At 41.5% G+C, this 17,302-nt stretch overlaps 1 protein-coding gene across 1 annotated transcript in view; it reads left to right on the forward strand.

Moving 5' to 3' along the window:
• The first annotated feature begins 591 nt into the window (after window positions 1-591).
• UGCG (UDP-glucose ceramide glucosyltransferase) overlaps window positions 592-17,302 on the forward strand; it is a 40,787-nt gene continuing 24,076 nt past the window's right edge. The window contains exons 1-2 of the mRNA XM_035140764.2: window positions 592-1,028; window positions 15,628-15,769. Coding sequence (XP_034996655.1) covers window positions 931-1,028; window positions 15,628-15,769 — 240 coding nt within the window. The 5' untranslated portion in view covers window positions 592-930. The remainder of the gene's footprint in view (window positions 1,029-15,627; window positions 15,770-17,302) is intronic.

The raw sequence follows: 17,302 nt of genomic DNA on the forward strand, positions 1-17,302 counted from the left end.
GACCCCTGGCTACTCCCATTAGTATATGTGGGTGTGTCCACACACACAAGTGTGCATGTACGTGTTTGTGTATAGATCTATAAAAATGCGTGGGCATGTGTGTAAAATCTGGGAATGGTGGGGCGTGGAGACCTGGCACCGTGACGGACGGAAAGGACAAAAAAATAAAAAATAAAAATAAAACCCAAAGCCCTTACCGCTCTTCCCTTCCTGCTTGTCCCTACCTCCCCTTCCCTCCCCTCCCTCTCTCCTCCCCACGCGAGCGGGGCTGAATGCCGCCCAGTCCGGCTGCGGATGACATCACCGCCCCCTTTCCCCGCCCACGGTGACTCACCCCCCCTCTGTGTTTGTGCCCTTTCCCCGCCCTCCCTGTGACGCGGCGGGGGGCGGGGCTCCCCTTGAAGCGGACGACGATGACGTTAGCAGCGCCTGGGGAAGAGAACCTTAAACGGTGAGGGGGGAAGAAAAGAAAGGGAGGGCAGGAGGAGGAGGAGGAGGGCGTGGCTTCGGAGGCTGACAGCATCAGGGCGGGGCGATGGGCGCGAGGCAAGTCCGTTGGGCTCAGCAGGGAGGCAGCCAGTCGCGCGCGGGAGCGAGCGGGCTGCAGCAGAAGCAGGAGCAGCAGCGCTAAGCGGGAGGCGGCGGCGGGGCACGAGCGAGCCCGAAGGGAGGGGGAGAGAGGAAGGGAGAAGCGGCCTGGCAGGCGAAGCAGCAGCAGCAGCAGGAGGAGGAAGAGCAGGGGAAAGGAGCGAGGCAGAGGGGGAAAGAAGGAGGCGGGTGGGCGTCCGCCTGAGGGGCTACGTGAGGGCAGCCGGCGAGTGGGAGGGGCCTCCTCGCTGCCGATCCTTCCGCTGCTCGTGTTGAGGAGGACCGACTCCCTCTTCTCCTTCCTCCTCCTCCTCTTCCTCCCGCGTGTGGCCCACGGCGGGGATGGCGGTGCTGGACCTGGCCCTGGAGGGACTCGCCATCTTCGGGCTCATCCTCTTCCTGGTGCTGTGGCTCATGCACTTCATGTCCATCATCTACACGTAAGTCAGGCCTCCCTCCCCTGTGTGAGGGTCTCTCCTACCGTTTCCACAAAAGGTGGGAAGGAAGGAAGGGGAGAATTTGGGGTGGTGCCAAAATATTGAGGACGGGCGGTGGGGGTCGGCCAGGTAAGTCCCGCCCTGTATAATCGATCACAAGCCCACACACCATTTGAATGGCAATGGTTATTCCCTTGTGGGGGGGGGGCTCTGGCTCCTTCAGATATTTTATATGGCGGGTGGGCAAAGGTGGAACTCTTCCGCCAGGCTCCTATGGGGGGGGATTGAGCTTCCTGGATCTCGGTGTGCTTGCCCCCCCTTTCAGAAACCTCCATGCATTCTACCTCCCTCTCTGGTTACATAGCTGAGGCACCTGCTTTGCCCAGCCCAGCCCAGCCCAGCCCATAGTACTGATAAAGGCATGAATGTTGCCCTGTAACCGTAGGCGTGTCCCCTCGCCTTGCTAGACTTGCATGTTTTTGGCCATCGCCGAAAGTCACCTGCTCCTTTTATGTGCATCCTGGGGGGGAGGGCAACTTGAATGAAAAATTGGGGGGCAGGTAAGCTCCGCCTGCATAACTGATGTGGCGCATGCACACCTTTTGAACGACAACACCCATCCACAATTTTATTGGGAGGTGGGCCAAAAGGACCTTGGGGCCCTAGGAGTTGGGTCCTATGGCTGTCCCCCTAAAGTGCCACATACCTCAAGCCGGCTTTCTGCTCCCAACTTCACATGCATGCTTTGCACACACCAGTGAACCTCACTTGTGCTCAGTGTATCTGTAGTCGCGCTGTCCCTTCGGATTAACATAGCCTGTGCTAAGCAAGAGCAGAGGAACAAGTGGAGTGCCAGCTACAGAGTTGAAGGTGATAGTCATATTCATAGTCCCCTTCAATTCGTCTTGTTTGCCAGGTCATTCCTGTATCACAATGTACATACAGTAATTTGAACTTGTTCCTTATGGCGTCTGTCCAGATGGCCACCTACAGAGTTGCCTTTATTGCAGTGTAGATGGTCTATGCATATGAATTCTTAACAAACGATTTTATGATACTGTGCTTTGTTGTTGTTTGCCTGTCTTACCTACTTAGAGGCAATGGCTATGGAGCAACCATGGCAGACTTTGATGATCAGTGCTCAGCTGCAAGCCTACCTCTTAACTCCCATTTCACAAAACTTATGCTGTTCAGTGGAATTTTATGTTGTCATTGTATCGGTAGCCTGTCTTTCCTCCTAGGAGCTCAAGGCGGTGCCTGTATTCATCCCCCCTTGCAGTAAAGATTATAGCTGACAACTTGTTTCTGGTTTCCTTGTTAGTGCTAATATTGCAGGCATGTGTGTGTTCTTCGTATGTGAAATAGAATAAATGATTTCAAAGTAGGACATACAGTACATGTTCTCCTTCTCAGTGAGGAGCCAAAAAGATGTGACAGTGCAATGTTATATACTATACACATTTTTGGGTTTATCACTGAAGAGATTGCTACTCATAGCTATGTTGCAGTGGAGGTGTAAGCAAATGTTGGAATATTGATACATTATGGAATTAATCTCGTATTGAGAGAAAATGTGGCTAGAATATTTTACGAGGTAAAATATGTTTTGTTCTTGAGAAACTGATTTGGTGGTGTGTTTGAGGAAGAAAATAGCATATAGGGGGAAAAGATTGAGAGATTACTATTTGTTAGTGTTGATTCTTACTTGAATGAAGCACTGGATTTCTCATGCCTGCCACTAATTACTACAGATGGATTCCTGAGTTGCACATGATGTGTTGAAATGAATCCAGTGTCACTAAACTTCTCTTTTGTTTGACATTTTTGGGGTCTCTATTGAAAAATTATATGGCTGTATATGTGTGTTTACAAGACTGTAGTAGTAATGATTTGATCATAAAGCAATAATTAGTTTGGAACTGTTTTTTTTAAATGTCCTGTAAGCCTATTCATGAGCCTTAATACTGTGATTGTGACAGATTTCTCTGGTTTTCCCAGGAAGCCTCCGGATGTAAATGCAATACACCACACTCCTCTTTACTCTGTCATAAACTTTAGAGTAAGGAGTGTCATCCTTCTGGTACAACAGAATTCTGCCTGTGCAATAAAATTTCTTCTTAAGCCTCCTGTGCCCCCAAATTTGTTTTGCAGGGTTAGAGAGGCCTCCAGAGGTGATTGGGGGGGGGCTACAAGGGGAGGGATGTCTTGTTGCAACCTGTGTTGTGTTGTTGGCTATTGCCCTAAAAGTGCTTGCCAAAGCTTTCTCTCTCTTTTTCCCCTTTTGGTTTGCTGAAAACTGCTGTGAAAGGCAATAGGACTTCAGCTGCAAAATTACAACAGGGTGCCATTAAACAGACCTGCTAATTGTGAACTTTTTTGGTGTGGTGTTCAAAGGAATGAAATATTCCTTTTCATTTGGTGTGTATTACACACTAATAAAAGTTAATGCATTGTGAACAAAAATATCCATCATTGTCAAACATCTTGGATGACTCCAATTATCATGCAGTGTATATATGAGTACGGCTGCAGAAAGCAGTTGAGGAATTGCTATACAGTACAAACAACTATGCCAGTGGGTTTGTTACTCGCTCTTTAGCATGCTTGAAATTTCCTTGAGCACCATGTGTATGGCAACCCATGCATGGTGGATATATGAGGGCAGGTAGCTGCTAGCATGCTAGGTTTGTGTACTGCACAAAAATAAACTTATGCATGAAAATGCATATGTCCCTATATGTCAGTATTGACCTTTTACTGTTAAAAGATTTGCTTTCAAGGAATATTAGTTCTAAAGTCCTGTCAGTGACTTCTTCAGTAGTTTATCAAGCAGCTTTAAAATTAAAAACAAATCTGCTAGTGCTTCTGCTGTACAGTATTTTCTTTAAGTCTTCAAGGAAGAAACATATGTACAATGTTTCCAGAAATAATGGTTGTTGCAATAATACCGGTACTTGCAGCCAAGTACTGTAGCAAAAACTGTATCATATTTGTAACTTGAACATCTTTAAGATAATTTGTAGCATACCACTCTCCTACTATAATAGCTAATGGTTCTATTTTAAAATGGATAAAATCATTGTTCAGGTGTAGAACAGTGGCCTAAAATGGGTATGTAATGCTCAGGGAATAAAAACGTTGGCTTCTAATACTTGTTTTAAATACTTTTCACATATTAAGTTATATAGTGGGTCTATTCGAAATTGTGACTCTTTCTATACTGTATATATTTAGATGTATTATCTACCCTTTTGATCCTGCATTTTTTAAATGTCACCCCATTTTGGAATCCTTTTAATTTGGTATTAATAGGGCATGGATTGTGTTGTCATTAAACAGCATAATCAGGGGACCATGCTTGCAAACACCATAAGCTGCATTTAAAACCATCACCATACAGTTTTGTGTACTTTAAGCTACAGGATGTGTGCAAGTAAAAATAGGGTTATCTTTATACAGAATTCCTTCCATGTAATACTGTGATTCACTGATAACGGATTGGGGTGGGGAAGAGCTTGAATTAAAACAAAATATAGGACAGGGATACAGTACTAAAAATACAATTGAGTACTAAAACACTCATCTGTAGTCCCTCTGTAGGAATGGATACACTCCTTTGCTCTGGGTTTCTACATCCATGCTGATCAGAAGCGCTTGCAGTACTGATCTGTTTGGGATATGAAGAACATCTCACTTAGCCCCCCCCCCCCTCAAACAGATCATTGATGTCAGAGCTGACTATACATTGTGGTGATAGTAGCTCTAGTACAGTAAAGTTCAAAATGAGCACACCCCACCTTTAAAGAATAATAATGAAAAGTGGCTAGTAGTGATTACTGCAGGGGTCCCCAAACTAAAGCCCAGGGGCCGGATGCGGCCCAATCGCTTTCTAAATCCGGCCCACAGACAGTCCGGGAATCAGCATGTTTTTACATGAGTAGAATGTGTCCTTTTATTTAAAATGCACCTCTGGGTTATTTGTGGGGCATAGGAATTCGTTCATTTTTTTTTTCAAAATATAGTCCACCCCCCCCCACAAGTCTGAGGGACAGTGGACCGGCCCCCTGCTGAAAAAGTTTGCTAACCCCTGGATTACTGACTACAGCAGAATAGTGTTAAGGGAATGTGGTTTACTTAATCCTTTCTCTTAAGGCATTTAAATGCTCAGTATTATCCCTCAGTTGCTTTTCCCTCTAGGAGAAAGATAACAAATCTTAGTGTATTTTGCCCTGTGGGGACTGGAGATAAACAGCTTGAAAGGCATGCAGTTTATGCAGGGGGAAAATCACCTGGAGAGAAAGAGCCCCTACCCCAAAGGTACTCTGTTCAGGATTGTATTCTCCTGCAGCAGCTTCTCATTTAAGAAAAGTGGAGGGTTTATGCTTCACTATATGAATTTGGTCAAAAAGCATATGGATTCCTCTTGCAGTTTTCTTTTACAGTTAATATTTCTCTAGCATTAAGAGGTAATTACTGGTGGCAAATAAGTGGATGCCGATATAAATCTAGGAGGAAATATGAATAAAAATGGTAACTCTACTAGCATTAATAAAGCTTGAGAATAGTTTTTAAGGAAGAATATATTTTTTAAAAACCAGAATGGTACTTATATAAATTTACCAGACTCAAAAGGCTGTTAATACAGACAGGAGATGCTTCTGAACAGTAAAGCTCTTGAAACATTAAATGAATGTCTAATGTCTCGTAAGAAAGGAAAATGTGCTTCCCTACATAAAGTACTTTGACTTGTGTAATATACTGCAACATCACTAGTTTCGTAAAACTATATTTCTGAGCATACCATCTTGCTAAGGTGGGACTTGTGAACAGCCGTCTGATTTTTTTCTATAGCAGTTATTTTTCACATGTACTTTGTTTGTATGGTAGCCTAGAAAATAAATACCCCCTTAAAGGTGTTTATGTTCAGTAGAGGCTTAAAGCATCTGATTTTTAGTTGCTGCTCTGAGTGTTGGAGAAAGGGGGGGTGGGAATGGAGTGAATGAATAACTAGCAGAGTTTGGCTGCCTACTTTGCAGTGCTGGGGTTGCTTTGCTGCTATCCTTTGAGCTGATCAGTTCCTCTGTAGCAGCATGTGTTGCTGCTAATACCGCAAAGTCATATTTATTGCAGACATACTGTGCAAGGGGCTTTATTTGGTGTAGAGGAGGTAGAAGGTGAATAGAGTCTCAGAATAGCATTCTAAGGGCTGAGAGGAGCAGTCCTGCCTATCAACCTTAAAAGTACTGTATTGCTGAACAGTTTTGGGCCATCAGTGATAAACTTTCCTTGAGCTGAAGTCAGGACTCCAGTAACAATCCTACTTGTGTTGAGTAAGCAGTATTGTAGGATTGCAAATAACTGCCTAACCCTCCGAGCAGCATTAGAAATTAGCCAGGTGTGCTTTGTGACTAGTGTGGGTCCAATTGTGACCACGTGGAGATCTCTGGGTGCCAGGTTGGCAACTGACATCTCCATCTGGCTGGCCTCTCCAGCTTTCTTAAGCAGGTAAGCAGAAGAGCTTATTTATTGCATTTATATCCCATCTTTTTCTCCAAGGAGTACATGGTTCACCCCTCCCCCTGCAGTTACCGTAATCCCTACAACAATTCTGCGAGGTTGAGGCTGATCTTCCAGGTCCTAGTCTGACACTCTAACCACTCCACCATACTGGCCTCCTAGGGTACTTCTGCTTTGGGGCAGCTATATGAATTAAGCAGCTAAATAAATATGGAGAAAGCAAAATGTCACTTGGAGAAGAATCTGAAATATTTTTCTTGAAGCTTGAATTTGTTTTATTCTGGATTGCTTTATTTGATGTTTTAATGTGTTGTGTAAACCACTTTGAGATTTTTTTCTTTAGAATATAAAGCAGTTTAGAAACAAAATGAATAGCAATAAAAATAAAAGGTGCCTAGACATTTCATTGTGACAGCCACAATGTTTAGGGTGCCATTTAGTGATTAGCTTATGTTGTTTAGTCGTGTCCGACTCTTCGTGACCCCCATGGACCATAGCACAGTCTTCAACTGCCTCCCACAGTTTAGTCAAACTCATGTTTGTAGCTTCAAGAACACTGTCCAGCCATCTCGTCCTCTGTCATCCCCTTCTCCTTGTGCCCTCCATCTTTCTTATATATCTAGTTTCTAATACTGCTTCTGGTAATTTTCTCTAGGTGGCCGAGTGAGAGAGCTCTTGTGCAGCCCCACCCCATTTCCCAGCCCCCCTTGTAGAAGTAGGGAAACTGCTTGGAGGATAGTGTCCTATTATATGTTCTGGATTAGGTAGATTGGAATGTTTCCCTTCTTGCAAGTGTGAGAGAAATAACTAAGCAAGTTTTCTTTAGAGTCCTTCCTGAAGATTGCATAAAGGGCTTGCTCCCTCTGTCTATTCTAGGCTGTGGAGGATGGGAATGTTCTTACATGGTTCCTCCAGAATGGAGCTCCATTTTAAGTAGAATTCTACATACAATATGCTGTTATAGAAAATTATATTGGGGGGGGAAGCAGGACACCATTATTAATGAACAGAGAGGGGGGACAGAATTTGACAGCTGCAATACCCAGAATCCTGTTCAACGCCATCTTCCCAGTCTCTGCTCTGCTTCAAAGACCTTCACCCCTCCTGCTTGGACGCAACCCTGCCTTAAGGAAGGCTTAAGTATCTGCATATGCACAACAGTTAGCATAAGCTCACACATTCCCCTTCTCCACCTTCCCCTCTGCCCCAGACTCCTTTAGATTATCACTACAGAACCTTTTGCCTTAAATTATGCTAGATTCTCTCTGTATTAGAATTGCTGTCTTATTCATGACGTATGCTAGGATCTCTCTGTATTAGAATTGCTATTTTATGTCTCAGACTACTACCTTTTGCATAGAATTCTCTGTATTAGATATGTCTCCTGTAAAAGGAATGCTGCATAACCCATGCATGACCCCAGCCCACCTGAACCTTGCCCCATCGCCATCCTGATTCAAAAGACACACATAGACAAAGATGGATTAACTGGGACAGTTTATTCAAACCTCCAGAAGTGTCACCTTTTACATAATCCCAGGGATCATCCTTGCGTGACCTGGGGGAAAACACCTGACGGATGGACCCCAACCCCTCGGCAATCTCAACTCCCATCTAGACTGATCAAACAAAGGGAAACCCAGCAGCAAAGGAGAACAATTTACATTTCACCATATGAAGAAATAGTCATATCAACACCCAGTTAATCCCATCAGCACCCATTTTCCTTGTCTTTCCCGCCCCTCCCAGTCCAGGGATTTCCATGTGGGGACAGAAAGATATAAAAGGGAGATGCACCATTTCCCAGGGTTCCTTCCTACATTCTTTGAGGCAGCAACCCTACAGCTGTAGTTCTTTCTTATCTGTAATAAAAGGATCGGTTTGTTTTTCCTGACGGCATTCGTGTGTAGTAAGAATAGAAGGTTGTACTCTCTTTATAGCAGGATTATGCACTTCTGGCATTTCCATTCCTTTCTGACTTTCCATGTCTTCTAGGATGCTGTGGCATAAGAGACCAGCATCTTTTAAGGTTTTATTGTACAGTTTCTATTTCCTTCTGAGATGGGGTTATGGTTCTAGTTATTTCTTTTTTTCTGCTTCTGAGCTAATGGAAGTTTCAGAATTTATTTACACCCATAAAAGAGCATCAGGGAAAGGTTGAACACTCTTGCTCAGCACTATTGCTCTAGTCAAATTCATACTCTCAGTGGCTGCTTTCAAAGTTGTTTCTAAATGCAAAATTAGATAGCTGATTTTGCTCCCACAAATTGAGCAGTTTGACCTTTAGTTCTCTACTAGTGCATTTTGGTGTTCTCCTTTTAATGCCATTGTATAGTTTTTACTGTCTGCAAATCTATCCAGGATTAGGTGTTTTTTAATTTTTTAAAATGATAATCTTAGATATTTAACTTCATTTTCTAACTTTTACTCTGCAAGTCTGGCAAGCATACATTTAATTAATTCAATAAATTATTGGTAAGGATACGGAATACCATCAAATCCTTACTATTCCCACATTCATCTTTCCCAGTTTGTTGTGTATTACATTTGGTACTTCCATCTTCATGTAATTTTGGTTAGCTCTGTAATTTCTCAAGCTTGCTTATGAGAATGTTATCTGGAACTGCATTAAAAAAACTTACTGGGATCTACACACATTGTATGAACTGAATTGCATAATGGACCAATTATTTTTCCAAGGTAAATGGGCTATTCTGCCACATCAAATGGTTTTGATTACTAGTATTCAGTTTCATCCAGTGTTTGAATATTAATATTTCCCTGGTATCTTCTAAAGTAAAATAAAATTACTAAGTCTCTAACTTTTGGCTTTTCTTTTTTTTTAAAACCCTGTTCCTGAGACCTTTAAGGTATCATATATACATAATAGTGATTCCAATTCAGATGAATTCAGATTTTCCTGATGCAAATGTCCTTATCATTTCATGATCATCTGCTTCTCTCTGAGTGTTCTTTTGTAAAGGATGAACCAAAGTAGGTGAGAGTCCACTGTTCATTCTTTTCAGCATTTCAGCTCCCTACAGTTCACCTAACCATCCAGTATATTCTCTAGTCTCCTCCTTTGTTTCTAGCATATTTCTAAACACTTTAAACACATATTTTTAAACACTATTTTTAAACTTTGGCCTTTGGGTAGTGTAATACTTTTGGGGGAAGGTATTTTCCCACCAGATAAATCCCAGTTTTGTATTGGTGTACTAGTGTCCACCATTCCTTCCCTATTCAGTAACATTTTTTCTCTTGAGATAATTAAAAAGATTCCAGTCCTAACTGCATTAGTTTTATGCTGTAATTTTCCATGTGGGTATAATTTGACATGTGCTGCTTCAAATATAGATTTATTCAAAACCTGGCAGACCTTTTTGAAACAACTTAACAGTAACAATATAATTTATATTGTGCTTTCAGATGTTTAGTATAGCTTAGATAGTACATTACTGTTTAGTATAGCTTAGATAGTACATTACTGTTACTATCCCCCATGCTGCGAATTGGGAGAGGAGGTTGAGAATAGTGGCTTGCCTAAGCTCCCTAGTGATTTCACTAGGGACTTCCTCATTTGCATGCACCAGCTCTATGGAAAATTTTTATAATGAAGATGAGCTTGTTTTCTACAGAAATCTGCTGCTTAGGAGGTTTTTTAAAATGGAATTTTGCTTGCATGTTTCACACACGTGTACCCTAAGTATGAGCTATTTACCAGAATATCAAGAAACGGCATAGGGGCTTTAGAACAATATTTTGGGGTTTGCGAACTTCTGGAATACTATCCTACGCCTTCGGTGTTATGCAAGTGTAAAAAAATCAGGGGGCTCAGTTTGGCTTTCAGGCTGACAGTGTGTTGAGATTCCAGGTTCTGTTATTCTACCACTTGTCATGCTTTATATCTATGCCATTCCTTTTATATCTTATATATGCACCAAATTTGCGTGAAATAGCTGTTGTCTTTAAACACTGATTGGAGAGTTGCATTAGATCACATCAAGGGCTAACACGAGCCCATAGGCACTTCTTCCCTTTTTGGAATGCTGTGTCCTCAGGCTGTAACACAAATTGTTTCTGAAACTCTCCTGGGTTCTTTTGAACATGACTCTCTTTTCCTATATAGGTGCGGTTAAGAAAAGTGCACCTGTGTACACTTGTGTGTGTTTTGCTAATTATAAATATCTGGCAGCTTTGAGTACACAATGAGGATCCATGGGAAAACAGCATTGGTTAAGGGAGAAATTGCCCTTGGACGAAATTCACCTTTGATCAATGCTATCCACCTCACCCATTGGTTAAAGGGGCACGCCCTGCTGTAGTTTACAGATTCTGATGGACTGATCCTCTATGGCAAAACTTTATCTCCAATACAGTAATGCTCTTAAACTTTGAAGGGGATTGGTCCTTTACAGTTTAGAAAGCTTTGGGGAGCATTGGACAGGTTTCTTAAAAGATCATCCCTTTTCAACTAAGGCTAAAGTGTTTGCTTCCCTTTGTCCTCACTCCCAGTCCAGGCTGACTGTAGGGTGGAAAAAATGCCAGTTTTCTGGAAAATGCAAAGTTTGTGCTTTACTATTGAATCACAGCCCTTCCCTATGATTTAATGGGCCTTGCTTCTGAATAGAATTAAACATTGATTTTGGTGTCCTCCCTTTAATGTTTTGTATGGAATTACATTTGAGTGGGGTGGTTGTTGCTGTTCTAATTATATTGTACTTTTATAAACTGTAACCTGCCCTGGTATTTTTCTGGTGAGCGGGGTGGGCAAGAAATATTATTACTACTAATAAGCATTTGATTACACCCTTAGTTCCTCATGCAAAGGTTTTTAGTCAAGCTACAGAGCAAGGGTGGGGAGTTTGCGGTCCTCCATCCCTGACAGTTGGTCACAATGGCTTAGACTGATGGGAAATGGGGTTAATATAATCTGGAAGGCTATATTTCCCACCCTGATATAGAAATTTTTTTGTTCCACTTCTCCTTGCTACTCAAGAGGTTACTTATGGGAATGGGTCATTTCCCACTGACTCTTCCAGCTGACACTTAGGTAAAGTTAGTTGGAAACAGGTTTTTTTTTAATTAAAAAAAACTTTCAAAATAGGTCTTTTTTGTATGTATCCTTTCATCCAGAAAGGATGTAGTAGCTTAACTGATTTGTTTTAAGTCTGTGTGGGTGAAAATATGTGATAGTCACCTCCTTTTTACACTTTGCAACAGCTAAGTCTTGTATATCTTTCCATGAGAAAAGTGTATCCCTGAACTTTATCTTGGAGCCAATCTCAAATCCAAAGCCTATCACAGAAATGCCCTGATATTGTTTGGTAAAATAATTTTAATTGTAGGCTGACCTGCTTATTATAAAGGTGCGCACACACCCACAAAGTCACTTGACTTTGGACTGTGGTTATCACAATATGCAGAATGATGTGAAGTTCTTGGGTCTCATTAAGCTGTTCTGAATATACTATAATAGGTATATTATTATTGTGAGTCTTTCAGTGCAATTCAAACCCAAGATCTGCCAGGATGAGTGAGTTTGGATTTGGGTCTTGGGCTTGCCTGGCTAAACTGGGGCTATGATAGCTTAAATCCCTCAATTTAGCTCATCCAATGGAACTGAGCACTGGCAGAACATGGCCTAAATTCCTGAAAGGGCATTCTGTGGGTAGGGCCAGGAGAACCTTGCACCTGTTTTTAAACCCTTTCGGCTCTGTGATGTGACGTAGCAACACAGTGTAACTTAGCCAACACCAATGGTGGTATATTTCAAATTCCTCCTGAACAGAGTTTGGAACAACTAAGTGCTGCTTTCTGTAGTTAGGATTGGTCTGTTGGTCACTCACCCCCAATGCGATGGCATGTACAGTATGGACACAAGGGAAGAATTGCCCTATTAACTTTTGTGTTGAGGAGTCCTTCTGCATGCATCACCTAATGGAAAATTGTCTTCTTCAGAACATGGCGGAACTGCTGATGTAGGGAAATTTAGATGATGCTTAAAATGCAGAATCTCGAGGTTACAAACTTTGAATGGTTTTCAGATAGGTATTACTCACAGTAGACCTGTTGGAATTAGTGGACACAGCTTGGCCATGTACATTCATTTTAGTGAATCTGCTTGAAGTAAACTTGGTTGAAATACTGCCCTCTTTGCATGGATAATGGGTATGAACTAGGGCATGGTTGTGCAAAAAATGTGCCAATCCTTAGAGAAATACAGGATGTTCTGTTGTTACAACAGCCTGTCCAAACAAAACTTTATTAGTAGCTATGCTTCTATTAGTGTTTTGTGTGGAACTGCTGCACCTCATGTTCATGAGGCATCCACATATCATCCAAGTATTAGACAGTCTTCCTGTGCTTTCTCTCAGTTTCTTCCATCATTTCTCATAGTGTACAAATCTGACTTATTTGGAGAATTGAAACAGTAATGCAAACTCCATAGGTGTAAGTGATTCTTATTGCTATTTTCTGCCTCACCTTCAGGTGTGCTTTCCATTTATATAATGTATCAGGAAGGTGAACCTCTAGCACCTTAACATGCCTGCACTCTAAACTTTGTGATGGGCCATTTGAGCACCATATTTATTTTCAATCTAAAAATAATTTCTTTATGGTCAGCTGACCACGAATAAAATAAAGTTGTGGAATATTAAATAAGTAAGGCGGAGGGGGGAATCAAAAGGCAAAATCAAAAGGGAATATTTGATTATCCAAGTGAAATAGCTGCATATAGGAATTTTGCAACTTGCCCTTTGATTGAAGAGTCCTCCAGTATAAAAAAAGATAAACAGATTCTTCAGTTCTATGGTATAAACTGCATTTAAAAAGATGTACACATAACTGACACACAATAAAGTGGCAGTTAAATTTCAGGCTGGCAGTTGGAAAGAATGGTAGAGTCAGATAAAATGATTATTTTTTGTAACTGATATTGTGAATGATGACAGCGAACTTGAGTCAAGAACAAAGAAAGTGGATTCTAAAGCAGTGTATCTACTTTTGGGCCACCCTGTACTGTATTTAGGAGTAGATAGTTTAAATAAGGCACCCCATTCATAGAATTCAGACATGGCAAACCTAGTAATGAGGGAGTTTTAGTTACGGTAATTCTAAAACTCTTTTCTGGCTTTAATCTCTCTCCCAGCCCTGGCCCCTTGCAGTAGAGTCGACCTTAAGGAAAAGTGTGTTAATGTGTGTTTGAGACTGGCAAAAGGGACAAATGCTTCATTTCTTGTCACCAATATTTTAGCAACTTTTTTTCTTAATTGAACACTTCTTATCTACAATTCCACTCCAAAACATATTGAGCACATTGAGTAAATGACTAGCCACTTAATCCTGGCTGAAATGGGCAAGGATGTGACTACTCTTTTCCTCTTGGATATCCTTGTGGAAAGAGACACTTCTGGCAGGGACGTTGCTACAAAGGGTGCATGAAAGAGGGTTGATATTCTAACCACTATATGTAAGGTTTTTTAATGTTGGGCTTGCTGGGTTTCATGATTTGTGATGGAAACTTTATGAAACTTGGTTCTTTTCTTTTAGAGCACACAAGTCCTTTAAAGCATAAATATGTGGGAGGACTGCTAAAAATGTTTGTAACCTAAGCTTATTTGTGAACCTACCGTACTTGCAAGTCTACTAATTAGGCTCCATCAACTCTCTGCATCCCAAATTGCTGGAACAGTTTTGCCTCAAATTTACTTATTTAAAGGCATTTCTAAACCACTTATTTACAAATCTCTAAGTGGTATTCAAAAATAACGTAATATAAAATATCATCAGAATCATAAAACAATATCAGAAAGACCATAAAATACTTTTAAAAACAGACCATCTCATCAATCTGGCACATAAGTACCTTCTTTTGACCACGAGGGGGGAAATGGTACTCGTATCTCAGTTCCAGATTCTGTTTTTCACATTTCAGTTGTTCTAAAAACCAAAAGATGTTAATAAATGTGTGCATTATTGGGATAAAGCCATTTTTTCAATGAGTTTCTATAAGCAGCTAAAAAATATTATTGGAAAGCTGACTTAGCTGTAGAAATAACTTCAGGCAGACTGTGTAAAAGGGGGGGGGGGTAAATTAATGGTTGGGTTTGCGGGTCCTTTCATAGTTAACCTTCTGCTACATTTTAAGGAAACCTCAACAGTTATTTTGCAGATGTATATACAGACATCTAATTTATGGCAACTCCCAAAATGTTTTTGTGCTCTGTTCTAGAAAGTTACCAGCCTCTGTGCATGCAACTTAAAAACACAGGACTTACTAACATCTCCCTTTTTTCACTGTGAGCCTGTTTAAAGTACAGTATAGATATGGATTAATAACTCATGATTAATATAATCACTAGGATGATTTTGTACCAAACTAGATGTGACATAAAATGCCACTAGAGATGGCTGATAATTAATTATCAGAGCAGGTGTGGAGAGGAAATTTAACACTTTTCTTCAATGCTTAAAGACTAGAGGGGAAACCCTTTTCTGAAACCAGTAGTAGGCCTAATTCTTTGGGGAAATCTGTCATTGTATAGAGAGGAAATATCTATTACTGTCAAAAACTCATTTCAGAGGAAGGATTCAACATAGGAGCAAACTAATTGGTTTAAAATTCTTACCTCCTTGGACAACAATTGTGATTTGCAAAACATTATTTCTGCAAACAGAAATGTGATTTGCAGAATATTATTTCTGCAAACAGTTCTCGTTTCAGCTGTTGGAGCTGGAGAGCAATGGTCCCATAGCACTGATTGACTCTATAGCTTGCTGGGCACTGAAAAAAGAGAGACCTCGACTGGTCCTGTGCATCCATTCTGCCCTTTGGGGTCCTAGTCAGATAAGTGCAGTCAGGTGTGTGTGCTGTACATAAACTTGTAGAATTGTTGGATGTGGTGTTTCCCTTGCGTCCTAACCTGCTATTTAGAGCACACCAGCATGCAGAAAGCTATTTATGCAGTCTCCACTACAGAAACTTAACTGTAATTAGCCTTACATCAAACTGTAAATGAACAGCAAAATACGAATGTTTAAATAACCACACTGTTCCTAACCAGCATTTTCCTTTTTATAGGCACTTACACCTAAACAAGAAAGCGACAGACAAACAGCCATATAGCAAGCTTCCTGGTGTTTCACTTCTGAAGCCTTTAAAGGGTGTTGATCCAAACCTTATCAACAACTTGGAAACCTTCTTTGAACTGGATTATCCCAAAGTATGTATCAAAAGTCTCTCCCCCCCCCCCCGTGTGGTGTAGTGGTTAAGAGCGGTAGACTTGTAATCTGGGGAACCGGGTTTGCGTCTCCGCTCCTCCACATGCAGCTGCTGGGTGATCTTGGGCTAGTCACACTTCTCTGAAGTCTCTCAGCCTCATTCACCTCACAGAGTGTTTGTTGTGGGGGAGGAGGGGAAAGGAGAATGTTAGCCGTTTTGAGACTCCTTCAGGTAGTGATAAAGCGGGATATCAAATCCAAACTCCAAACTCTCTCTCTCTCTCTCTCTCTCTCTCTCTCTCTCTCTCTCACACACACACACACACACACACACACACACACACACAATCCTATCCTCTTGGACTTCTCTCTTGCCTAATGGAATATTAAATGCATAATACTTCAAAGCAGCCTTCTCCAACCTGGTGCCCTCCATTGGTCTCATCAGCTCCCATCAGCCTCGACCAGTGTGGCCAATGGGCTGGGCTGGTGCGAACTGTAGTCCAGCAACATCTAGAGGGCACCACACTAGGTAGCGATGGCTGCTTCAGAGATTGTGTGTGTTTGTGTGTCCTGTAACCCTTGTGGATTACTGTCAGAAGTTTTGCATCTGTAACGATAATCAAAATAGGTTGTAGCATGTATCTAATTCCCTACCGATAAATGAACTGAGCAGTTTGTATTCTATGCCCCCACTGGGTAACAGGCCTTTGCTGTCAGAGTGCATAACAAGCTTACAGTTGTCCCTGCATGGTTTGTTGGACTTGAGCTACTTTAATTTCAGTATTCTTCTCCAGTACAGAATACTTTGTTTCTCAGAAAGATCTTTTGCAGAATAGGAATAGAATTGACAGGAATAGAGTTTAGAATAGAGAATAGAGCCCACAGACGGTCCGGGAATCAGCATGTTTTTACATGAGTAGAATGTGTCATTTTATTTAAAATATATCTCTGGGTTATTTGTGGGGCATAGGAATTCGTTCATTTTCCCCCCAAAAAATATAGTCCGGCCCCCCACAAGTTCTGAGGGACAGTGGACCGGCCCCCTGCTGAAAAAGTTTGCTGACCCCTGTTTTAGATGAATAAATCCCATATAAATACAGTGTTACCGGTATGTAAGTTCACAGATGTTGAAAGTGTCTTCCCAGAACTTGTGATGTGAGTGCTGGGTCAGTTGTTTCCCTTACTACATAAAACTTGTTCAGACCTGCCTACTATATGCTTTGAACTGTAATTTGCTGGCCAAGTGCTCTTATTCACATCTGTCTTAACTGATACTGACCTACATGAACTGAAGGAATTCCCCTGGATGAGCTAAGCACCCTAGCATATAAAGTTACAAGGTGCTACCTGGAATCTTGGCAATATATGACAACCCGTCAGTTCATTTTCTGGGATACAGATGTCTTGTTCTTAATTTCATCTGTCTTTTCCCTTTCTTTGTAATTGTATTTTTCTTTGTTTTATCTAGTGTAAAACTGTGGTAGCAGTGATTGGCTTGTTTCCTAAGAGAAGGGGGAAAGTCCTAATATCAT

This window comes from Zootoca vivipara, chromosome 16, assembly GCF_963506605.1.
Source record: "Zootoca vivipara chromosome 16, rZooViv1.1, whole genome shotgun sequence".
Classification (NCBI taxonomy): Eukaryota; Metazoa; Chordata; class Lepidosauria; order Squamata; family Lacertidae; genus Zootoca; species Zootoca vivipara.